General features: G+C 47.2%; 1 protein-coding gene across 4 annotated transcripts in view; it reads right to left on the reverse strand.

Moving 5' to 3' along the window:
- ACACB (acetyl-CoA carboxylase beta) overlaps positions 1–25,389 on the reverse strand; it is a 127,150-nt gene that overhangs the window by 48,693 nt on the left and 53,068 nt on the right. For all 4 annotated transcript variants that reach the window (XM_014588962.2, XM_006151486.3, XM_006151488.3 and 1 more), the window contains 12 exons: positions 22,331–22,540; positions 19,827–19,997; positions 17,586–17,747; positions 17,192–17,355; positions 13,044–13,194; positions 12,860–12,963; positions 11,164–11,245; positions 9,971–10,116; positions 7,293–7,443; positions 5,650–5,784; positions 3,495–3,641; positions 368–556 (listed from right to left, as the gene is read on the reverse strand). In XM_014588962.2, coding sequence (XP_014444448.1) covers positions 368–556; positions 3,495–3,641; positions 5,650–5,784; positions 7,293–7,443; positions 9,971–10,116; positions 11,164–11,245; positions 12,860–12,963; positions 13,044–13,194; positions 17,192–17,355; positions 17,586–17,747; positions 19,827–19,997; positions 22,331–22,540 — 1,812 coding nt within the window. The remainder of the gene's footprint in view (positions 1–367; positions 557–3,494; positions 3,642–5,649; positions 5,785–7,292; positions 7,444–9,970; positions 10,117–11,163; positions 11,246–12,859; positions 12,964–13,043; positions 13,195–17,191; positions 17,356–17,585; positions 17,748–19,826; positions 19,998–22,330; positions 22,541–25,389) is intronic.

Genomic DNA, 25,389 nt, shown 5'->3' on the forward strand with positions numbered 1-25,389 from the left:
TTTTTCCCCCTCTCTCTGTTAGGGGCATTTTCCCTTTGGCATCAAAAAAAAAAAAAAAAAAACTTTATAAAGGAAAAATATATATACACAGAGTCCAAGACTATTACCTTACAATATCCACAGGGAGGGAATCAAAATTCCTATTCTAAATCTGAGTTTTACTGTTTATGTTTATCAAAATGATGGTAGCTTTAGAGAAAAAGCTGAAGTTCTCAGGGAAGTCTTGAAAGAAAATCCTGGGCCCCCAACATTTTGGGCTGTAACTGCTTGGTCTCAGGAAGCTCTGCTCAGTTAGGGGCTAGACTCCAAGGTTGATGGGCTGCTGGCCCCACGTGAGCATCCAGAGGTCTAGGCCGGTGGCACGTACCTGCTGGCTGGGAAACTGGCACAGCACGGAGGTGATGTTGCTGGCATACTGGGCCATCACCCTGCGGACCGACTTCTCCACCGGGGCGGGGATGCGTCCTGACACGCTGGTCATGATCTCCTGCAGCTCTAGCAGAGGTAGCGACGGGTGCCGGAGGGTCATCAGGAGCTTCTGCACCCACTCCTTCAGCTGCAACGAGGACCGCAGCTTCAGCTCTCAGCCCTGCATAGGCGTGGGTGTCGCCTCCCACCCCAGGATGCTTAACATGGCTCACCCATCTAGGTCCTGTGCACTCGAGTGGCCAAAGACCTATTCCCAGCAGCTCTGGAATACCCAGAGTGAAGTGGCCCCCTGCACCCTTCTCTGTGCATCCAGAAGGCCAGCGTCGGGTGGGGATAAAACAGAAGGTTATGGGACGAGCTAACACTGCGGCCACTTGCAGTGCCAGACAGCGTTCTAAGGGACCTTTACATGTTCTGGTTTGAGCCTTAGAGTCGACCATACGGAGTGGATGTAATAATTACTCTCATTTTACAGTCGAGGAAACTGAAATGCAGCAAGGTTAATTAAGTTACCCAAGGTCACTCAATCAGTCAGTAAGAAGCAAAATCAGGATGCAAACCCAGGCCACTTAGCTCCAGAGTGGCTTAACAGTGGCCTACACTGCCTGCAGGGTGTCCTGGCAGCTGACGGTATCAGTCTGTGAATGTGGAGGATAGTGGTGCCAACCCCATGGGTGGTTCTGAGATTTAAAAATGGGGGTGGGATGGCAGCACAGTAGTAAAATGACATTGTGAGGCTGACCCGTATGGGAAGGTTCCAGGTTCATATCCGGTGACTTCAGCCAGGCACATGTGTGCCCATGATCCAGGACTGGCTGAAACTGGGGGTGGACTAAGGTATCAAACTGGCTGTTTCTCTCTCTCTTCTCTGACTCTCTCTAGCTCATGGAAGAAAGAATGAAATTAAAAAAAAAAAAAGTGAACTTATGAACATAAAGTGAATAAATATTACAATACTGGCAATCATTACATAGCACAGTTCAGGAGATTAAGAGCACAGGGTCTGAAGCCAGATGGCTAGGATTCAAATCCCACCCTTACCTCTTCATGTGTGAAAGTAGGGCAAGTTTATTAGCCTCTCTGTGCCTCAGTTTCCTCACTTATAGATGGAAATAATAGCAGTTCCTACCTGACAGGTAGCTGGGAAGATTAAATGACTTAAAGAATCTTAAATACTTAGAATGGCAGCTCGTGGGGCAGTAGGTAGCATGGAGGTTAAGGTGGCTGGATACCACATGGCCAACGTCATGGTTTGAGTCCTGGACCCAGTGGCCTAAAAACCATGCTGGATGCATGTGCATGTATGCCCAAAATCCCAAGAGGAGAATGAAAGAGAAGGGACTGCAGTGTGGCCATATCCCCTGGGGGGTGCTTTCTCACTTTCCCTCTGTCTCTCTGGCATAAACCCTATAGAAAACACTAAAATAAATAAACAGTAGCTGGCACTAGACGGGGTTGACTATTTTCACCGCCCTCAGTGCCGTGATTTGCTATGCTGAGAGCCAATGTGCTACAGCACACGGTGTTCTCACTAGGCATCATAAGCTGAGCATCAAGTTCTTCCATGATCTGCCAATTGGAGAACTTCTTGTTTCTCTGCAGAGGGAGTAGTGACAAGATGCTGGCATTGTGAACAAAGCTGTGTTTCTGTACAAACAGCCTTCCCCACCGGGCGCACGTGCGTGCGTGCCCAAGATCCTGGGAGGAGAATGGAGGAGAAGGGATTGTGGTGTGCCCATCCCCCCTGGGGGGTGATTTCTCGCTTTCTGTCTCTCTCTGTCTGTCTGGCGAGTGCACATGCCCTATAGCAAAAAACAAAAACAAAACAAAACAAAACAGCCTCCCCCAGTCTCGGCAGAGAACTGATCTACGCTGACTCCCTTCTTAACTTCCTTTTGGAACATTCTCAGTCTTGAGCTGAAACACTAAAGGTCCTCATAACTTGCCCAACAGTTTATAATCAAAAAGAAAATATATGATGATGTTTACAACCAAAGAAAGAAATTCCTTGAGAATGTGTCTTTTATAAAAACAACAGAGGACGGGACCAGCAGTTAGCGTAATGGCTATGTCGCTGGACTCCCACGTAGTCGACCGCGGTTCAAGTCCCAGACCTGGTAGCTTAACCTCACGCCGGGCGCATGTGCGTGCGTGCCCAAGATCCCAAGAGGATAATGGAGGAGAAGGGATTGCGGCGTCGCCATCCCTCCTGGGGGGAGATTTCTCGCTTTCTATCTCTCTGTTTCTCTCTCTCTGTCTGGCGAGTGCACACGCCCTATTGCAAAAACCTCTCCAAAAAAACAGAAATGAAAAATAAAATAAAATAAAAACAACAGAGGACTAACCATTCTCTCATTCCTTACATCTGTAAGAACCTCTGGGTCCAGCCACAGGGGCACAGGTGGTAGGGCACCACTATTCAATCATGAAGCCAAATGGGAGGCCTGGATTCAGATCTGGGTCAACCTGAACATCCTGGGTGTGCCCGTGCATACCTATAATCCTAGCTATCTGAGAGGTTTGGGGGAGTAGATAGCATGATAAAACCCTGTCGGGGCATCTCTCCCTCTCTCTCTGTCTCTCATGGAAGAAAAAAAAATGCTATTGTTTGGTTAATAGCTTGTCCTCCAAAGGTTCATGCTCTGGAAGCTTTGGGAGGTAGTGAGACCTTTAAAGAGGTGGGGCCTAGTGGGAGGGCACCATCCAATCAGTAGCGATGGGGGGACAAAAAGAGGAAGTAGAGAATTCTGTTTCCTCTTTTTGCACACACCCACCTTCCTCTTTGCTTCTGTGGGGTAAGTTGACACACATGTAGCACCGAAGACTGGCCTGGTGCTGTTCCCATGCCTTTGGACCTCCCAGCCACCAGAATCATGAGCCAAATAAACCTCTCTTCTTTATAAGTTACCTAGACATAGGTATTTCTGTTTAGCAACATATAATGAAATAAGACAATAAATAAACTTTAAAAATAAATAAACAGACCTCTGATCTTGTGGAGTATAAACGCTTCTAACTCTTTGCACAGACTTACGCACACCTGCCCTCCTCCATAGGTGACTTACCTTCATGCTGAAAAAAGGCTCTGGCAGACAGTAGCCACTCATGACGTTGGTCAGGTTTTCCAAGACATTGTGGAAAACCTGGTGCAGCTTCTCTCCGAGGATGGGAAGAGTTTGCTGGGAAGGAAGCTCTCCTGTGAACGGCTTGGCCTATAAGACCCAATGAGAGTGAGAGGTCAAGGAACTGAGGAATCCCTAATGAGAGGACAACAAAAAATGGGGGGTGGGGGCAGGCGGGTGAGGCATAGCTACACAACCAAGTTAGGATAAAGCCTGAGGTGGAAAAGAAAAAGAAAAAAAGAATAAAGTCTCATACCAGAAAGCCAAAATGGCTAAATTCACACTCCGATGCAGGTTTTCCAAATCATTCTCTTAGGAAATGACACAGCACACTGATTTCCCAAGCAATTTTGGAGGGAGTTTGATTTTGTTTTGTTTTGCTTTGCTTTATAATTAAGATTATCTCCCTTTTTTTCTATTTATTTTCATTCACTATTAAATCCCAAAGACAATACCTACTAAGATATAAATCTATAAAAATCTCATACAAATCTACCTGATTTTTAGAAATCATAAACTTTTAATCTTACATAACGAAATGTAAAAATATAAAGCTCCCCCTCACCAAGAAGCAACACTGACTTAGTGTACCTATTCATCTATTAATTCATTCTACAAATGTCCAATGTAAATGAGGCTCTGGAACCCAAGAGGTTTGGGACAGGTTGGACTGCTCAGACCCCTGTCTCCCTGCAACTTCATCCCCCATCTTCATCCCCACGCCTGTCCCTGACGGCTCCTCTGGTCCTTTAAGAGCTGACTAGAGTGGTTTCTCCTTGGGATCTGATGCTAGCTTCTTCCTCTAGACCCCCACAGCCTAGGCCAAGGGCAGATCTGTTTATTGCATGTATCAAGTGAAATGGCATTATCTGCCCATCTGACTCATAGGCGTTGATATGAACCTACAGGGGCTGCATGGCTGGGCACAGGAAATATCTGCTAAAAGGGATCACAATGCAGACCTGCCCACTCAGCACAAGGCTCAGCCTATTTCTATATGTGGGAACCCATTAAAGAGGAAAATGAAATGCATGAGAAGAAAACAAACAGAACTAACAAGAAATACTCCAGAGAAAAGAGAAAATATGATTTTTGCCCAGGACACTGATGAGCTGGAAGAAGGGAATTGCAACATGACTAGACTCTGTCAAAGAGTCTTTTTCTCTCTTGTGCACCTGCATGTGCTCTCCACCATGAATAATAACAACAGTACATTTGGGGGTCAGCAGGTGGAGTGGTGGTTGTAGTGCTGGGCTCCCACATGGCCGACTATGGTTCAAATCCTAGACATGATGACTTGCTTTCTTATTTTCCCTCTCTCTCTCTTTCTCTCTCTCTCTCTGGTGAGAATATGTGCCCTATAGCAAATTAAATAATAATAATAATAATAATAAACAGAATTAAATAAACAATTGTTAAAAATAGTAATACATTTAATAACAGTCAAATTAGGAGCCAGCAGATGGTATGGTGGCTAAGGCACTGGACTCCCACATGGCCAACTGTGGTTCAAGTTCCAGACCTGGTGGCTTAAAAATAACACCAGTTTCATGTGCGTGCATACCCAAGAGGAGAATGGAGGAGAAAGGATTCTGGCAATGTCATCCCCGCAAAGGGTATTTTCTCTTTCTCTCTCTCCTTGATAAGCATATGTACCCTAGAGCAAATTTTAGAGAGTAAGGAAGGCCTCACTGGGGGTCTGACAATTGAGTAAAAGCTCACCAGAGGTGAAAAAGCAAGCCCAGAGAACATGTGGGAACAGGGCCAGGTAAGAGGGGTACATTGTGTTCAAATAACCAAGGGGAAGAGGGCTAGAGGAGGGAGCCAGAGAAGAAATCCTGGGAAGCTCTTTTGGGGTCCTATAGGTCTGAAGAAGAACCTGGGCTTAACTCTAGCAAGAAGAGGGGCTGCAAAGAGGGATGGGAACAAAGAGGGGCATGCCCTTTGTGTCTGTGCATCACAGTGGCTGTGGGGATGAGCATGGTCTGCAGAGAGCAAGGAGAGGCAGAAGACCTGAGAGCTCCAAATCTGTGTCCAAACAGGTGGAGGCTGTGGGCATGCCAGTGCCAGCAGGATGGCTGGGCATGGTGCCACCTACCGGGTGCACTTTCGAGGGATCATCCAGCTCCAGCCTGGCCACCACACAGCCTGCTTCCAGCACAGCCCCTGGCCGCTTGATGTACTTCACCTGGCCGCTCTCCTGCACATTCAAGGTCATGATCATCTTCATCACCTGTTTTGCAGAAAGCAGAAATAAGACAGAGCCCACCAGGCCTGGCCTGTGCATGACACCCAGAGTCCCCCAACACTAGTGACTCCAGAGCAGGGACAGTATTACTTAAGTACAATGACTTCCTGGGCAGAGTTCAAGCAGAAAGAAGAGAGAAAACCAGCACGTCCTGGAAGCCTGCTATGCTCCAGGCTTGCACTGCTCATGAATCCTCAGTGTGCGAAGCCAGCCAGGGAGAGAGGAGTTTATTATGTCCACTTTACATACACGGAAACACTTATCTTCATAGGAAGGCTCTCTTGGAAATAGTTAGATTAGGGGCCAGGTGGTGGTGCAGCATTAACGCAACTGGACTCATATGGAAGAGGGACTGGGTTCATGTTCCGGGACGTCTCCGCGCATGCTGGGCACACATGTAAGCCTGTGATCTGGGCTGGCCCAAACTGGGGGTGAATTGTGAATAAAGACCTTATCGAGGGCATTGGGGCGCATACTCTCGCCAGAAAGAAAAGACAAGAGACAGTGAGAGAGAAAGTGAGAAATCACCTACTGGGGAGAATGACCACCCCACAGTTCTTTCTCTTCCACTGGGTGCATGTGCATGCGTGCCCAAAATCCCAAGAGAAGAATGGAAGAGAAAGGAATGTGGGGTGGACATTCCCCTCAGGGGGCAGTTTCTCACTTTCCCTCACTGTCTTGCTTTCTCTCTGGCAAGTGTATGTGTCCTACAGCAAAACCTTAAAAAAAAAAAAAAAAAAAAAAAAGAACCTGGTGGCACGTAGCAGGAGGCTGATACAAGCTACTATTATTACTGCATGTTCATTGTCATTGGCACTATCATTTCCCTAGGCAGCATACAGAACAGAGGCTAGATTTGAATCCTGGCTTCATAGGACTCCGAATGAGTTCCATGGCCTGCCTGGCCACAGTGGACACAAAGATGGGAGCTGGTCTGAGGCCTAGGAGTTAAGGGAGCTGGATTTCAAATGGCTGACTATGGTTCAAGTCCCAGCCCCAGCAGCTTGAGGGACATGCTGGGCATGCGAGCATGCATGTGCAAGGCCTGACAAGATGGAGAGATGGAGGACAGGAGGATGTGGTGGGACCACACCCCATTGAGGGTGGCTTTCTCCCCCTCTCTCTGTCTCACTGTCTCTCAGGCGAGTACATGTACCCTCTGGCAATTAAAGAAAAAAAAGACATAAAGATGAATGAGATGCTCAGGACATGCTTGCCATGGGGGAAATGTCTTGCAAATATTTGGCTTAACACATTTTAATCATTGCCATCATTATTCGCCAGTCCTTACTCATTCCTGGGGAGATGTGCATTTTGAGGGTTTCCTTTGAACACCGTGAGGAATCTGAACCCCACAGACTGGCTCTTAGGAATTTTCAGCGGCCAAGAAGAAAAGTGAAGTCTGGTTGTTCGGTTGCAGATGCTGCTGGAGAGTGGGGCTCTCGGGGAGGCTGGCTGCAGACCCACACCCCAGGAGCTGGCTCTGCAGTCACCTCTATCTCAGCATAGCTGCTCCCGGCCTCGACATGGCCCCCATCCTCCACCGTGTACTGCATCAGCTTCCCCGCCGAGGGGGACCTCAGGACCGTGGGATCATTCTCCTTCTCGAACACACACGTCTTGTTGCCAATGGTAATTCGGTAACTGGGAAAGAGGAGAGAGAAAAGAGGAGAGAGGAGAAACAGAATGGAGGGAGACTGATGGGGCTCATCAACCCAGCAAGCCCAAGGCAGGTTTGTGAGGGACCCCGTTTCCCCTTTCCTAGGGCAGCTGTGAGTGTCACACTGGGACTCTATATTCTGGGACTCTACATTCCCCGATGGTGGATAGTCATTACAAAGATAGTGAGAGCGAGTGCTTGGATAAACAAAAGGTTGTGGTCCTTGTCTGGCTGACAGCTAGTTCCCTTTACAGATATAGTTCCAAAAGGCCCTCGTATAGAGAAGGCAATCGATGGCAAAAACAATCAATCAATAAAATTTCATAAAAGTTTGACTTTAAATCTTCGTCTTATAACTGAGTAGGGAAAACTGGCACCTATAATAATCCTCAACATTCTTGGCAGACAAAGCACAGGTTTAAAAACAGTTAATAAAAGGCCAGGTGATGGCATGGTGGTAGCATCACTGGACCCACATGGCAAAGGTCCTGGCTTCATATCCAGGGACCAGCCTGGGCACACCGGGCACACATGTGTCCATGATCCTGGCTGGCTGAGACCCTGTTAGGGTGCCCCTCCTCCCTCTTATTTATTTATTCTTTCTTTCATACAGAAAGAATAAATAAACTTTAAAAAAAGAAAAAGCCTGGCCCCATAGCATGGTGGTTAAGCTCTGTGTGAAGGGAGTTGGACCCCACATGGCTGACTGCAGTTTTCATCCTAGCCCTGGAGGTGTGAAAAACACAGCAGACAAGGGTGAGTGTGTGTGCCCAACATCCTGACAGGCTGGAGAAATGCAGAAAAAGGATTGCTGCATGACCATGCCCCATTGGGAGGGTCTCTCTCTCTCTTTCTCTGGCAAGTGAATGTACCCTCTGGCAAAAAAAAAAAAAAAAAAAAAGAAAAGAGAAAGCGAAAGAGATAATAAAACACTGCCCTGGTCTGAATTTAGTCTGCCTTCTTCCAAAACACTGAGCACTGAGAAGACGTCTCCACTCCCCAGTTGCAGCGTTTGCAGGCCTGGGCCTCTGGCATCCTCACCCTATACTCTCCCTGGCAGGGTCTGTGCACATTGCAATGTGTGATCTCAGCATGGCTGGATGCTCTGGGCGTGGACGGTGCTTCAGGCCCATCTTGTGACGCCTGTGCTGAGAGCTTCCAAACCTCATGCTTTTTACACATTAGGCTAAAAGCATGGCAATCTGTTCTGCCACTGTCTGCTTATTTTATGTGTCACCTTCCCTGACAGGCCAGAAGCTCCACTGGGCGACACCGTGGTACTACCCCAACACCTCAGAGTAGGTCAATAAATATCTGTGGGGACAGCAGACATCTGAGAGACAGAGAGATCTCTCTCTGTATCTCTCTGTTGGTGTGGTGGTTAAGGCAACTGGATCCCACATGGCTGAGTGCATGCTTTGAGTCCCAGACCTAGTGGCTTAGAAAGTGCGCAGGGTGCATGTGCATGCATGCCCAAAATCCCGAGGGGAGAATGGAGAAGGGATTATGATGGTATGGTCATACCTCTCAGGGGGGGCTTTCTTATTTTCCCTCTCTCTATATATCTCTCTGGTGAGCACACATGCCTAATAGCAAAAAATTACCAAAAAAGAAAGAAAAACTACAAATAAATAAATAGCTGCTAGGGGCCAGTTGTGTGGTGCAACAGTAATGTGCTGCTCAAGGCTGCTGGATACCACATGGTGACCACAGTTTCAATCCTGGCCCGGTCAGCCTGTAACATGCCAGGTACACGTATGAGGGCCCAAGATCTGACAGACTGGGGGACTGAAGGAAGGGGATTACAGTGTGGCCAGACCCTGTGGGGGGTGCGCCTGTCTCCATTTTTCTTTCCCACTCCCACGTGTGCATACGCCCCATCTGTCACAAATAAAGAAAAACATTTTAAAAGAAACAGTTGCTATGCGAAGCTTGCAGGTGGTGTGACACTTAGGGCACTGGACTCCCACATGCCTGACCATGGTTTGAGTCCCAGACCTGGTGGCTTGCTTTCTCACTTTCCCTTTCTCTCTCTCTCTCTCTCTGGTCACATTTTTAAAAAATAAATTATAATAACAACAACAAAAATAAACGATTCTTTTAAAAAAAAGAAAAAAGAAAAAGAAAAATAGTTGTTCTGTTAACTGGGGGAACGCATCTCCTCCAGGGCCTGTCCTCTCTGGGTGTGGACACTGCAGCTCAGAGGGAGGGACACCAGGCACCTCCTCACATTGCACCCAAGCTGAGGAGCTGGGAATCACATCCCATTCAGTTCTGAAACCTTCAGAAAAGTTACCAGAAAAGTCACTTCCTGGAGCCTTCCCCAAATGTCTGCAATTTGCACGGAATTCCAACCAGGAGATTAACCTCTCTGTGTGACCCAGAATTCACCAGTTCCCGGGCACCTTCTCTGAGAGCCTCAGCCCTGCACGCAGGACAGCTCTCTATTTGCAACTTGTGCGAGAGCCAGCCGCGTGTGCACACTCAGGGCGAGCTGGCACCCTCACGTACCTGTCGACCTCTTCCTTCATGTAGGTGGTGTAGCTGTTGCCATTGTAGGACAGCAGCAACCCGCCGTCGTTCAGCCGGTGAGCATCGATCTCGATGTGACAGCCGTTCATGATGAGAACGAACATGGTCAGAGACTGCCGGGCCACCTGCGGGAACAGGAATTGGGAGCCTCGCCAGAGCACCACATGGCCCTTCTGACGACCAGCAAGCACTGGGTGTCCACAGTGGGAGTTCCAGGGTGGATACTTCTGTCTCTCTAGCTATAGCCCTCCCTCACCCCAAGGGAACAGCCACGGGTGAGGCTGGAGCCACACCAGCCCTGCCGGGTGCTAATGGCCACTGGTTGTAGACAGAGCCCTGGGGCAGTCATATCCTGCTGCCTTCTTGCCTTCTGGGGCTGGGGGCTTCCTTCAATTCCCGTCTCTGAGCAGCAGCCCCAAACCAGGCCACCATGGGTGATAGGGAGATGGGCTCTCACACCGGGTGAGTTAATCTTAGAGGCACACCGGTGGCTTGGTACAATAGACTGGACGTTTATGTCTCCCCCAAATTCACATGCTGAAATCCTAAGCACGAATATGATGGCATGAGGTGGGGCCTTGGGGAGGCGATAAGATCATGAGAGTGGGGCCCTCATGAATGGGTCAGTGCCCTTACAAAAGGGCCCCCAGAGATTCCTTTGTCCCTTTTTGCCATGTAAGGACACAGGGAAAAGTCTTTTCTTTTTAAAAAAATTTTTAAAGTTTATTTTACTTTATTTTTTCCATGTGAGAGACAGAAAGAGAGAAAAACAGACAGGCACCCCCTAACAGTCCCACCACCATCTATCCCCAGCCTCAACCGGCCCAGATCATGGGCACACATGCATGAGTGCACACGCCCAGCACACTAAGGGGACCTCAGGATGTACACCGGGGCCCTCCTGTATGGGGCCAGCGTCACAGATCATGTCACTGAAACGCCACGCTATCACCGACAGCCCGAAAGACAACTGTGTGAACGAAAAGACTCTCCAGAGACTAAATCAACTGGCATCTTCATCTTGGACTTTCTCTCCCTCTGTCTCCCTTGTCTTTCTGTCTTTCTCTGGCACGCATGTGTGCCCTTCAGCAATTTCAACAAACGCAAAACAGACAAAGATTTCCTTTGGAGTTCCAGAGTACTGAGACAGCCAAGAAGCATAGAGCCCTCACCTTGAGAATGTACTTGACACCTCCATAAATCAACTCCACGTCCACAATGTTCAGCAGAGAAGCTGCCGGGAGGACCTGGCCCCTGAAAGAGAAGATGGGGCCTGTGTCAGTCTCGGGAGGAACGGCAAACTCTGCAGCTATCCCGTTGGCTAAAAAGGGTCACCTGGCTCTGTCATTCCTGAGCACCAACAAACCCAAACTGTTCAACAAGCTAAGGCTGGGGCCAGCTGGTGGCATGGAGGTTAAGGCAGCTGGATCCTATGTGGCCGTTTGTTTTTCAAACAGAGCAGTTTGAATCCCAGACCCAACACCTTGAGAAACACATGCTGGACGTGTTTGCATGCATGCCCTAAATCTTGAGAGGAGAATGGAGGAGATGGGCTTGTCATCTCTCCTGGGAAGGGGGCTGATTTCTCACTTTCCTCTCTCCATCTCTCTCTCTCTGTCTCTCTCTGGTGAGCACATGCACCCTATACCAAAATTAAATAAAAAAGCTAAGTCTGATGAAAGGAATCAGACATACACCATTACAAGAGGCCAGGCATTCCTCATAACTTAAGGACTTAGCACTTGCTGAAGGATGTGAATTTTTTTTTTTTGGAGAGGTTTTTGCTATAGGGTGCGTGTGCTTGCCAGAAAGACAGAGAGAGACAGAGAAACAGAAAGCAAGAACCCCTTTCCCCAAGGAGGGATGGTCTCGCCGCAATCCCTTCTCCTCCATTCTCCTCTCAGGATCTTGGGCACGCCCGCACAAGCGCCTGGCGTGAATTTAAGCCACCGGGTCTGGGACTCGAACCACAGTCGACTACATGGGAGTCCAGTGACATAGCCATTATACCAACAGCTGGTCCCAAAGGATATGAAATTTTAAAAGGGTTTTTCAAGAGGAAAATCCATAATGGCTTCTTCTCAGAAAAATTCTGTATGTAGAGATTTTGTCTCCTGCTTATGAAAGAAACCAGCATAAGAACTGAGATTCTGTTACTATTCCAAAGACTGAAAACTGGGCCAGCCAGGTGATGTGGTGGTTAAGGCAGCTGGATTCCATGTGGCCAACTGCACAGTTCGAGTCCTGGATGCAGTAGTTTGAAAAAACAGGCCAGGTGTGTGTGTATGTGTGCCCAAAATCCCAAAAGGAGACTAGAGGAGAAGGGATTGCAGAGTGGTCATCCCTCCTGGGGTGTGCTTTCTCACTTTCCCTCTTGCTCTCCATATCTCTTTCTCTGGTGAGTACATGTGCCATATCACAAATGCGTCCTATCACAAACCATAAATAAATAAATAAATAAATAAATAATTATTGGGTTGTCAATAAAGTCATGATGCATTTTTGCACAGAAAAATACCTCATAACTTTCCTAATGACCTAATATGTACTTCATTCCATTTTCCATAAACTTTCTGAAGTCCCGTCATATTGTGATGTACCTTACCCAAGCTGTAGGCATCTGCATGTGAGTGACGGCAAACTGACTACCACCTCAGCCCTTCCCCTCCCTTGTGCACCTCCTCCCTGTGACCTACACCCGACTCTCCAGCCTCTGAGGGCAGCCCAGGCTTCTCCAAGGAATTTCAGAGGCAAGCCCCTGGGAGGGATTCATCCAGGTGACTGATTTGTCACCAGATAGAGCATGTTCTGCCTTCAAAGCCTCCAACACTCCTCGTAATAGGGGAAAAAAACTGCCCTCACCCCTACCTTTCCAGGGAGTGTAAGAAATCCGTCATGCAGGTTCTGAACATCGCGTCGGCCACGTTCAAGGCCCCACACACCACCCCAAGCATGATGTCCGGCTTCTCAGCCTAGGGAAGACTGGGCTTCAGTATCAGAAGGGAGGTTGTGGGGTCTTGGCCACCCAGAAGAGACCCTGCCGGCTCCCCACCTGCACTTTCTCAGCGATGAGGTGGTCCAGCCACCCCGTGTCGATGTCGTTGCTCTGGAAGTTCTCAGTCTCCAGGAGGTTAATGAGGTACTCCACAGTAGTCCGGAAGTCACCCCGGATGGACAGCTCCTTCAAAGCTACCACCATGTTCCTGGGGGAAAAAGCACACGGATTGTTTGCCAAGTTAATATGAGCAGACAGAAAATGCCTGTGGTCATTTTCATGATGTGGTTTTCAGTCAGAGAAGCACAGCCACCGTGGTGCAGGCAGGAGGGTCAAACTAAGTAGTGGCTGAGGCCACCTGGGAGGCTAGGGCAGGGCATCTCTACATAGTGAGACTTGCTGAAATACCTGTCTTGGGAACCAGCAGTTAGCGTAATGGCTATGTCGCTGGACTCCCACATAGTCGACCGTAGTTCGCGTCCCGGACCCGGTGGCTTAAAACTCACACCGGGCGCGTGTGCGTGCGTGCCCAAGATCCCAAGAGGAGAATGGAGGAGAAGGGACTGAGGCATGACCATCCCCCCTGGGGGGTGATTTCTCGCTTTCTGTCTCTATGTCTCTCTCTGTCTGTCTGGCGAGTGCACGCGCCCTATAGCAAAAACCTCTCCAAAAAAAAATAAAAAAGAAATACCTGTTTCTCCCTCCCACTCTGTTTTCTCACTAGAGAAAATAAAGGTCAGATGGTGGCACAGTGGTAACACAAGTGGACACATACAGGAAAGCTCCAAGTTTATGTCCCAAGGCTTTCCTGTACACTCCAGGTACACACACCAACCTGTAGATCTGGACTAGCTAAGGCTGGGGGTGGATCACAGCACAAAGACCCTATTGGGGGTATCTGTCTGTCTGTCTTTCTCTTTCTCACACAACAAATAAATAAATAAGCAAGCTTGAAAGAGAGAGTGAATTGGCCCAAGTCAGAAAGCTGAGATGTCAATCTCAGCTCTACCTTGCACTGGCTGTGTAATTCTAGACAAGTGACTTAACCACCCTGGGCCTTGGTTTATCTAGAGAATGGGCAAAGAACCCCGTTATACAGGTGCTGAAATATTACAAGATGATCCATGTTTACTACATGGTCACTGAATAGTAAATACCAGCTGCTATGAATGGGATTATCACTATTATTATTAACAAGAACATGAATTTTTTTTAGAGAGATTTTTGCTATAGCGTGTGTGTGCTTGCCAGAAAGACAGAAAGTGAGAAATCATCTCCTAGGAGGGATGGCCATGTCACAATCCCTTCTCTATTCTCTCAGGATTTTGGGCATACATGCACACATGCCTGGTGTGAGTTTTAAGCCTCAGGGTCCAGGACTCAAATCACAGTTGAGTACATGGGAATCCAGCAACATAACCATTACACCATCTGCTGATCCCTTGAATAGTAATTATTAATAGAGTGTCAGTCACTCTGCCTCTGTCTCCCTCTGAATCCATTCAGACCTCCTTGTGTGCCTAGGGCTGGTGCCACCCTCTCACACTCACACAGCCAGGTGTGTGTGGGGTGCACCTGTGGACGGTAACACTGTTACCTGGCTGATAGGTCTGGTAGGCCCCATGGTTGCTCATCCTCAGGGATGGCCTCCAAGCTCAAAGAGCCTCAGTTTAAAGGGCAAAACCTCCACTCGCTGAGGAATCATGGCGAGAGCACGTCAGGGGAATACCTTGAAGAAGTGAGATGCATCTGAATCCTCTCTGCCTGGGAGAGGAGACTGGCACAGGCTGGCACCCCTGCCCACTGCCAGCAAGTATGGGGAAGGGACAGTGATGATCCCACTTTGGGGGGGAGAAAATGAAGACCCAGTGAGGGCAAATGAGGATGTTGACAGGCTGCAGCTCTGGCACCGGAACTTGAATCTGGGCTGTAAGCCACTGGACTATGTGTGGCCAACTTGTTCCAGGTGGGTCGGGGCATTCTGGGTTCAGCACTGAGCAGTCCTGCATCTTGGGAAACCAGTCCCCCCCATTGGACTCTGACTAACTGCAGTAAGAAAAGCTAGGATTGTCCCCTCTGAATTCTGCTGGTCACTCACAGCTGGGACAAACCATGGGTCACTTCAGTCAGAGAGGGCTGGGCCAGCTGACCTGCCTCCCACCTCCTCCTATTGAGCCATATTGATGGTAGATGAAAGACAGAAACACGCAGAGAGACAGAAAGCGAGAAATTACCCCCCGGGGGGTTGGCCACGCCGCAATCCCTTCTCCTTCATTCTCCTCTCAGGATCTTGGGCACACACGCACAAGTGCCCAGCGTTGAGTTTAAGCCACTGGGTCTGGGACTCTAACTGTGACCGACTACTTGGGAGTCTAGCGACATAGCCATTACTCCAACTGCTGGTCCTGACGGCAAATGATTTTCTGTAAGCTAAAAGGATCTCGGCTGTCCACCGAGCATAATGGAAAGTAATCATTCCAGGACCAGCCCTGCGACCCCATGGTTAGGGAATGGGATCCGCACAGTTTGAATTCCTGCCCCAGCAGCTCAATCACATGCCAAGAGCATGTGCACGTGTACATGCCTCAAATCACAACAGGACAGAGAAATAGAGAAGGGACTGCGATAAGACCACACCCCATTAGGGCTTCTTTCTCCCTTCCCCTCTCTCTGTTTCTCTCTAGTGAGCACATGAGCTCTCTGGTTTATAAACAAACAATAAGAAAAAGAAGAAAGGCATCACCCTAAGCTGGCAAAGAAAGCCCAGTCACCAAAGCCAGCAGACTGAACCTAATTGAAGGCTAAGCTCCCAGGCCAGTTATAATGTTACAATGAGACACCCGCTCTGCCTTGGGGACTGTTCACCCTGAAGTGCAGCTGTCCCCCACACAAGGCTTCATGACAGTGAGCTGCTGTTTTGCCTTTCTGCAGCCATGTCAAGGAAAGAGGAGCAGATGCAGTGTTTCAGAAGCTGGGGGTCCCTTGGCCAATGTGGGTTTATCAGATCTGCAGAAAGTGTGGACCTGGCTGCACTGGGGACAGTGGCTGTCTTAGGCCTCGGGTTCACTGCCCCCAGAACTTAGTTTCGGCCAGAGGAGGAACTATTTATGAGGTTTCAACATAAAGGAGTCTCTCAACCTCCTTTTGTTTTTCTCAACTATATGGTGGGCCTTCAAAAAGTTCATGGGAAATGTGTACTAGGAAAAACTCAGGCATAGATTCCAACTTTTTTTTTTTTTTGGCACCAACATAAACTTGTACTTTAATTCCATTTTCTCATGAACTTTGTATAATACTTAACGCCTTTTAAACTTTGGCGTTTAAACAGTCACAAACATTTTTTAGGTCTCCTTAAAGTTAGATGTCTTATGAGCCGGCAGGTGGCATGGTGGTTAAAGGGTCCTGGACTCCCACATGGCAGACTGCGGTTGAAGTCTCAGACCTGGTGGCTTGCTTTCTCACTTTCTCGCCTCTCTCTCTCTCTGTCCTTCTCTGGTCAAATTAAAATAAATAAATGAATGAATAAAGTTAAATAAAATAATTCTTAAAAAGAAAAAGTCAGATTCTCTTAAAAAAAAAAAAAGTTAGATGTCTTACAAGCCCAAGACCAAAAGGCCTTAGTGGGCTCATTCGACCTTGTGAAGCTCCAGCCAGTAATGGGAAGGGGCAGACTTTGTTGCAGGACTTCAAACCCAGGCTATTTCAAATAGGATCTGCCCTGGGATGCCCCCTCTTGGTCTTCTAAAGTGCTGCTGCATCTGAAGCCACAGGGAACTTTTGCCTTCTTTACAGCAAGAAAGGAAGGGAGGATGTGGGAGGGAAGAGGGAAGGAAGAATACAAGGGGGAACAGCAGACAGCACAACCGTTACATTGCTGGACTCTTACATGGCTGATTGTGGTTTGAGTCCCGGACCCCGTGGCTTGGAAATCATGCCAAGTGAGTGTGCATGCATGCCCAAGTTCCCAGGAAGAGAGGAGATTGAGGTACAGCCATCTCCCCTGGAGGGTGGTTTCTCACTTTCCCTCTCACTGTCTCTGTCTCTCTCAGCAAATGCATGCCACCTAAGGCAAAAATCTTTTAGAAAAAAAGGAAGAAAGGAAGGAAAAGTGAGGGAAGGAAGAATAGAAGGAAGGAAAAAGGGAGGGGAGGGAGAGAGGGAAAGAAGGAGGGGGGGATGGAGGGAGGGATGGAGGTGATACTAACGAGATGGCCTCTTCCCGGTTTTCTCCCCAGGAGAAGCAGTGTCCAAACTGGGAATCGGCGAACTCATGTAAGCCCCCGGCAGCAGCCACGCTGAAGTAACCCCACACGTTCTTGCTGCTACGGAAATTCAGTTCCTGGACAGTACCGGAGCTCGGCTTAAACCCCTGGAGCCCAGATAGGAAAACAAAATGGAAGAAATCATTACTCCAGACACACAAGAGGACTTCGAAACGTTCATGGAAAAATGCAATTAAAGTACGAGTTTCTTGTGCTTCCGTTTCCTCGTCTGAACTGAGAAGCCTTGAAAATGGCAGGTCTCCTGCAAAGCCAGCATCTGGCATCTGTCCCACTTTGGGAGATTTCTGATGGCGGACACACAGGGCCCCGCACTTGCCTCATCTGGATTTTCACTGGTGATTCTTGCTGCGATGACGTGGCCTCGGGCCAGGGGAGTGTTCGAAGGGGTTTCAAAAGAAATGGGCACCAGTCCCCAGGGCGACTCTCCGTACAGAAGCCGGATATCCTTCAGCCGGTGCAGTGGCACGCCCATGGCAATCTGAAATCAAGAAGCCCACCCCACACATTGTTAGTCCAACTAAGACCCCAACCATAAAATGCTGAGCGCAGGGAGAGGTGTTGGAGACAGGGGATTAGTCCATGATCTCAGATATACTGAGCCCCCACTGTGCATACAACGCTGTGCTATACTCTGGTGGGAGAGACAAACCACATGATCGAAATAGCATCCTGGGTCAGCTCATGGCCTGGGGGTAACATGAGCTGGATCCCCCATGTCCGGTCACCTAGGCTCCACATGGCTGGATCTCGTGGCTTGAAAAATATGCCAGGTGCAAGTGCATGCATGCCCAAAATCCCAAAAGAAAGGAGAGACGGAGGAGAAGGGAACTGCAGCATGACTATTTCCCATGGCGCGGTGGAATAGGGGGTGCTTTTGTCCTTCGCTCTCACCTCCTCAGGCAAGTGCGCGTGCCCTCTGGAAAATGTAAAAACAATAATAACAACAATGTGTGCCTGCTGGTGGGATGCCCTGATTAGGAAAAGGCATCGCCTAGGAAATACTCGGTCAAAATGTTCAGTAGGAATGGAGCCAGGAAGAAAGAACTCTTTCTCTGATCAAATTAAAATAATCATAACAATGATAATAAAAAAGGTAAATAAAATAATTCTTTAAAAAAAAGATATATATACAATGTCAACAATGAACAAAATGGGCCAACTCAGCAGCACAGCGGTAAAGCCCTGCTCAAGCGATGCTGGATTCATAGGGAAGATCATAGGTTTGGTTCCCTGTTGCCTTTATAAACGCCAGGCACACAGGCCCAAAGTGCTGGCTGGGTGGGAAGGCTGCACCCTGCTCAGGGTACTTGTGTTTCTCTCTTTCTTTCTGTCTCACTCATGAAGAACACAAGTAAAAAATTTCAAGTTAAAAAAAAGAAGACTGAGGATTGTTTCCAGATTAAAGACACTAAGGAGACATAACAATGAAAAGGAATGTGTCGTTCTGAGTTGGATCTCAAATTAAAATAAATAAGTAAATAAAATAAATAAATAAGGAAAAACTTTTTAAAAATAAAATAGGGGCCAGCAGGTGGTGTTGTGGTTAAAGCACTGGACTCCTACATGGCCAACCATGGTTCGAGTCTTGAACCTCGCTGTATGCTTTCTTACTTTCTCTCTCTCTCTAGCTGCTGAGAATACGTGCTCTATAGCAAATTAAAATAATAATAAATTTAATAATTATTTTAATAAATAAGTAACAAAACAATAAATGGGGGGTGCTGATGGTAGTGTAACAGCAAAACATGATACTCTGCAAGGCAATCCCACATAGGAAGGTTCCCAGTTCAAGTACGAAGACCTCCCTGAGTACATCAGGTACACGTCTGCCCATGATCTAGGGCTGGCTGAGGCTGGGGGTGGATCATGGCATCAAGACCCTGTTAGGGATATTGTCTTCTCTCCCCCCTCCTCTCTCTGTCTACTCTCATGGAAGAAATAAAAAAATTAACTTAAAAAAAATAAAAAACCCTCCACAAATGCTTCTTAGGAGGATAATAATGGAAAAAGCGATTAAGAAATACAATTGTGTGGTTTGAGTCCTAGACCCAGCAGCTTGAAAAATGCACCAGGTACATATATGTGTGTGTGCCTAAAATCCCAAAAGAGGAGATAAAAGGAGGAGAAGGGACTGTGGTAGGACCATGCCCCATGAGGGGTGTTTTCTCACTTTCCTTCTCTCTCTGTCTCTCTCCAGTGAGCACACACACCCTCTGGCAAATTAAAAAAAGAAGAAGTAGAAAAATAAATGCTTCTCTGGGCCTGTGACTGCTATCAGGAATGCACAAATGCTGTGAAACTGTATGAAATCTATGTTCCCATGGAGAAGATCTATGTCTTCTCTCAGTTTCTCACATGGCTCTGTGGTCAGATATGGGTAACAAACCACTCCAAAGAAGGTTCACAGCTTTCATGATTCCCAGTGCCACTCACACATCAAAACAGTCATTCCCAAGGGACAGCCAGCCAAGAGGTGGACAGAAAGGACTGATTAGAGCAGGACACTGTCCCCAACCCAGGGCAGAGAAGGCCCCGGGCACAAAGCCTGCTTCCTCACCTGTAGCTGGGCAGCCGGCAGGTTGACGTCAGCGATCATTTCTGTGCAGGGATGTTCCACCTGCAAGCGAGGATTCAGCTCCAAGAAGTGGAAGCTGCCATCCTGGCTGTAGAGGTACTCAACTGTCCCTGCGCTTACGTAGCCCACAGTCTTGGCCAGGCGGACTGCACACTGCAAAGAACGAGGGACAAAGGCCAAGGGGTTCCAGTGACTCTCTGGGGTAACTGTAACTGGTGACTACTACCCCCTTCCCAGTGCACCCAGGACCTGCTGTGTGTGCAGTATTTTGTGACCTCACAGATGAGCTAATCCAATAAACCCATATGCCATAGAGTTTGAAATATATACCCCCAAAACTTATGCATTGAGCCACTATAATGGGATTAAGACAGTGAAAACTTGGGGCCAGCAGTTGGCTTGGTGGTTAAGGCACTGGACTCCCATATGGCCGACTGTGGTTTCAGTCCCTGATTCGTTGGCTTGAAAATCATGCTGAGCTAGGACCAGCAGTTGGCGTAATGGCTATATCGCTGGACTCCCATGTACTTGACTGCAGTTCGAGTCCCGGACCTGGTGGCTTAAACTCACACCAGGAGCATGTGTGTGAGTGCCCAAGATCCCGAGAAGAGACTGGAGAAGGGATTGCAGCATGGCCATTACCCCTGAGGGGTGATTTCTCACTTTCTGTCTCTCTGTCTCTGGCTTTCTGGCGAGCGCATGCACCCTATAGCAAAAACATCTCAAATAAAAAGGAGAAAAAGAAAATTATGCTGAGCATGTGTGCATGCCTGGCCAAAATCCCAGGAGGAGAATGGAGGTAAAAGGATTTCAGAGTGGCCATCCCCCCTTGAGGGTGACTTCTCACTTTCCTTCTCAAGTCTGTCTCTGTAGCTATCTAGTGAGTGCATGCAACATATACCAAAAACCTTCAAAAAAAATTAAAAAGAAAAAGAAAAGGTGAAAACTTGGTCAGCTTTGGGCCAGTAGATGGTGTAGAGATTAAGGTGCTGGATCCCACATAGTCAACTATGTGGTTTGAGTCCCAGACCCAGTGGCTTGAAAACACAACCTGGTCATATCCGAAATCCCAAGAGAATGGAGGAAAAGGGATTGTGGAGTGGCAATTCCCTCTAGGGGATGATTTCTCACTTTCCCTTTCTCTCTTTCTCTTGCTTTCTCTCTCCAGTGAACAACACACACCCTATAGCAAAACACACACACAAAAAGAAAACTTGGCTGGCTTCATAGCACCACAGTCAAGCCCTGTGCATAGGCAGCTGGACCCTACCTGACTGACTGCAGTTTGAATCACAGCCTGAAAAACACACCAGGCTCGGGACCAGCAGTTAGCGTAATGGCTATGTCGCTGGACTCCCACGTAGTCGACCGTGGTTCGAGTCCCGGACCCGGTGGCTTAAACTCACGCCGGGCGCGTGTGCGTGCGTGCCCAAGATCCTGAGAGGAGAATGGAGGAGAAGGGGTTGCGGCGTCGCCATCCCCCCTTGGGGGTGATTTCCTGCTTTCTGTCTCTCTGTCTCTCTCTGTCTGTCTGGCGAGCGCACGCGCCCTATCGCAACAACCTCTCAAAAAAAAAAAAAAAAAACACACACCAGGCTCATGTGCATGCACACCCCAAATCTGGACAGGATGGAGAAATAAAAGGCAAAAGGATTGCAGAGTGACCGTGCCCCTTCAAGAGGGTCTCTTTCTCTTGCTCTCTCTGGTAACCACATGTGCCCTCTAGCAAAAAAAAAAAAAATTAAATTAAATTTGAGGGAAAAAAATATGAAAACTTGATCAAATTATGGTGTGGGAAGATCAGGACTTTGGGAAGAGATTAGAATAAAGGCCATCAGGTGGGACCCCATGATGCCTTCTGATGGGTTTGGAAGAAGAGAAGAGAGAACTCTCTAAAAGAAACAAAAAATAGGAAAAAGGGGACCATCAGATGGCATAATGGTTACATTGCTAGACTCCCATGTAGTCCACATGGTTCAAGTCCTAGACCCAATGGCTTAAAATTCACACCAGTGCATGTGCATACATGCCTAAAATCCTAAGAGGAGAATGGAGGAGAAGGGATTGTGCCGTGGCCACCCCTCTGGGTGCTGATTTCTTGCTTTCTATCTCTCTGGCTAGTATACATGCCCTATAGTAAAAATCACTCTCCTTAAAAAAGAGAGAGAGAAGAGACACACATGGACACTCTCCTGCCTTCTGCCATGCTGTGGTGCAACCAGAGGAATCAACCAAAGGTGGCCCCTGGGCCTTGGACCTCCAAACCATGAGATGAATGAACCTCTATTTCTATGAAGTACCAGTTATAGGAATTTTCTGATTTAGCAACAAAATGGACTCAAACACTGCAATGCCGAAATGATCTCTACAATGGGCCCTGTTCCCAGCGGTTCACCTCATCTTCTGGTCACCCTGACCACAAAAAGTTCTCACTGACTAAGCCATCATGGCTCTCCCTGCACTGTCCCAACCTCTGAGAAGCCCACCTGCTCCATGAACTCGAACACAGCCGGCATGGCAATTGTGGCTGGTGCCTCCTCAATGATCTTCTGGTGTCGCCTCTGGATGGAGCAGTCTCGCCCAAACAGAGACACCGCATTCCCATACTGGTCGGCGAGGATCTGGACTTCCAGGTGGCGAGCGTGTTGGGCCAACTTCATGAGAAAAACAGGCGAACCTGGGATCTCGCTCTGCACCTGCAGAAGAAGCAGAGCAGCTCACTCTATATGAGGAAACCAGTGCTAGAAGCTTCTGGAAGCTTCAGGAAGTTCTCAGAAGTTCCTTAACTCACTCATGGAAGAAATAAAGAGACTTAAATAAAAGTAAAGAATGTGATGTAAAACTGGTTTTCTTCTATGAACACAGTAACACATACTAATAAAGTTTCTCTGAGGACAGACCCTGTAGCCAGGTGGGTAAGGGACATAGGGAGCCAGATTCCACAGGTCTGACTGCAGTTCAAACCCTGGCCTCAGTGATTTGAAAGACATGTTGGGCACATGTGCACAAGATGCCAAGAAGGAGAAAAAGAGACAGATTGCAGCCTGTCCACACCCATTGAGGGGTGCTTTCTCCCTCTCTCTGTGTCTCTGTTTCTTTCTCTCTGATGAACACATATGCCCTCTGGCCAATTAAAAAAAAAAAGGACAAGAAATTAGAAAGTTTCTTCTAACAAAAATAAGATGAAAACATTTCCTTTTCTCTTACTTCCTGTCATTTCCTTTTCTCTTACTTCCTGCACTCTCTCAGCTAGCTCTTCACAGTGAAGGCTATCACAAACTTGTTCCATCATTTTTAAGGCTGACTGGCATTCTCATATAGGCATGTCAGCTACAGATTCTTTTCGTATTTTAGGTTTTTGCCATAGAGTGCATGCACTCACCAGAGAGAGAAGGAAAGCAAGAAATCACGCGCCACACCACAATCCCTTCTTCTTCTCCAGTCTCCTCTCAGGATTTTAGGCATGCATGCATATGCGCCTGGCGTGGTTTTTAAGTCACTGGGTTGGGGACTCACATGGAAATCAGCTATGTGGGAGTCCAGCAGTGCCTTAACCACCATGCAGCCTGCTGTTTCCCAGCTATAGATGTTTAAAGATGATGTAAATTAAGTGTTCATGTGGAGTGATTCTTTCTTTTTTGAATTATTTAATTTTATTTATTAATTCTTTTTTTTTTAATTGACCAAAAAGAGAAAGAGGGAAAGTGAGAAAGCAAGCTACTAGGTCCAGGACTCAAACCATGATTAGCCATGTGGGAGTATACAGCACTTTAACCACCATACCACCTGCTGGTCCCATGTGGAGTGATTTCAAAGACAAATTAAGTATAAATATATTTTTTAAAAAAACAAGTTGCAATAATACAAGGTTATTAGGAAAAGTTTATAGAAAATAGAATTAAGGGGCAGGCTCTGTGGCCTGGAGGCTAAGGGAACAGGATCCCACACAGCTGACCATGAAGTTTGAGGTCCAGACCCAGTGGCTTGAGAAATATGCTGGATGCATGCATGCCCCAAATGCTGATGAAATGAAGAAAGGGAGAAAGGATAGTGGCATGACTACACCCCATTGTGGGGTGATTTCTCCCGCTTTCTCTGTCTCTTTTTTTTTCTCTGGCAAATATAATGCCCTCTGGCAAATTTTTAAAAATAAATAAAATAAAATCTAGTTTTAGTAAAGAAAATAGCTTTTAAATCTGGTATGACCCCTAATGCAACAGGGGACCCAGGATTGGATCCTGCAACAGGAAAAGGACAGTGAGAAAACTGGTAAAATCTAAATCAAGCCTGGAGTTTACTTAACAGAAATCTACCCACGCTAATTTCTTATTTGTGACAAATGGGAAACAGTTTTGTAAGATGTTAACAGGGGAAACTGGTGGGACGAGAGACTCTCTATATTACTGTTGAAGCTTTCCTACAACTAAATTCTTCCCTCTGGGGCCAGCAGGTGGTATGGTGGTTAAGGAGCTGAATTCCCACTGGGTCTACTGTGGTTTGAGTCCCGGACTTGGCGGCCTGCTTTCTCACTTTCTCTCTCTCTGGGGAGTGTACATGCTCTATAACAATAATTTTAATAACAAAAATAACAACAAATAGAACTAAATAATTTCAAAAATAAATACATTCTTCCTCCAAATAACCCCAAAATCTGCATTCCCGATGGAACCATCATGGAAATAAAGCTGCTACATTTTATAACACTCATATATTGCTGAGAGCTGTAGAATGGGTAAAAATTTTCTAAAAAGGAATTTACTAGGGCCAGCAGGTGGCTTGATGGTTAAGGCGCTGGACACTCCCATATGGCTGACTACAGTTTGAGTCCTGGACCTGGAGGCTTACTTTCTCACTTTTCTTCTCTCTGTGTATGTCTCTTTTTGGTTAAATTAAAATAAATGAATGAATAAATAAAATTAAATAAATAATTTTTTAAAAATTTTTAAAAAGGAATTTATTAATTCACAGAAGCATTCTTTTGTGGAACATGTGTATTATGGAAAAAAACTATCCATGTATTTTGAAAACTTTTTGCACTAAAATAAACTTTTTTTTTAAGCTTTTTGCCATAAGGTGCCTGCACTCACCAGAGAGGAGAGAGATAGTGAGAGGGTAAGTGAGAAACCAACCTCAAGGGGGATGCGCCCAAAATCCAGAGGAGAGTGGAGATGAAGGGATTATGGTGTGACCACACCCCCTGGGGCGTGATTTCTTACTTTCCCCCTTTGTCTCCCTCTCTTTCTGGCAAGCATGCACACCCTATAGCAAAAACCTAAAATAAAATAAAATAAAATAAAATAAAATAAAATAAAATAAAACAAAACAAAACAAAACAGTTGAAATCTAGGGCTAGACAGTGGTGCAGCAGTAAAATGTAACACTCTGTGAAGCAAACCCACCTGGGAAGGTTGCTGTTGGTGTCCGGGGACCTCCCTGAGTACACTGGGCAAGGATGAGCCTGGGAACCAGTGCTGGCTGAGGCTGGGGTGGATTGTGGCTTCAAGACCCTGTCAAGGGTCTGTTTCTCTCTCCTTCACTCATGAAA

The sequence above is a fragment of the Tupaia chinensis genome, unplaced genomic scaffold (assembly GCF_000334495.1).
Source record: "Tupaia chinensis unplaced genomic scaffold, TupChi_1.0 Scaffold000320_1, whole genome shotgun sequence".
In the NCBI taxonomy this organism is placed as follows: domain Eukaryota; kingdom Metazoa; phylum Chordata; class Mammalia; order Scandentia; family Tupaiidae; genus Tupaia; species Tupaia belangeri.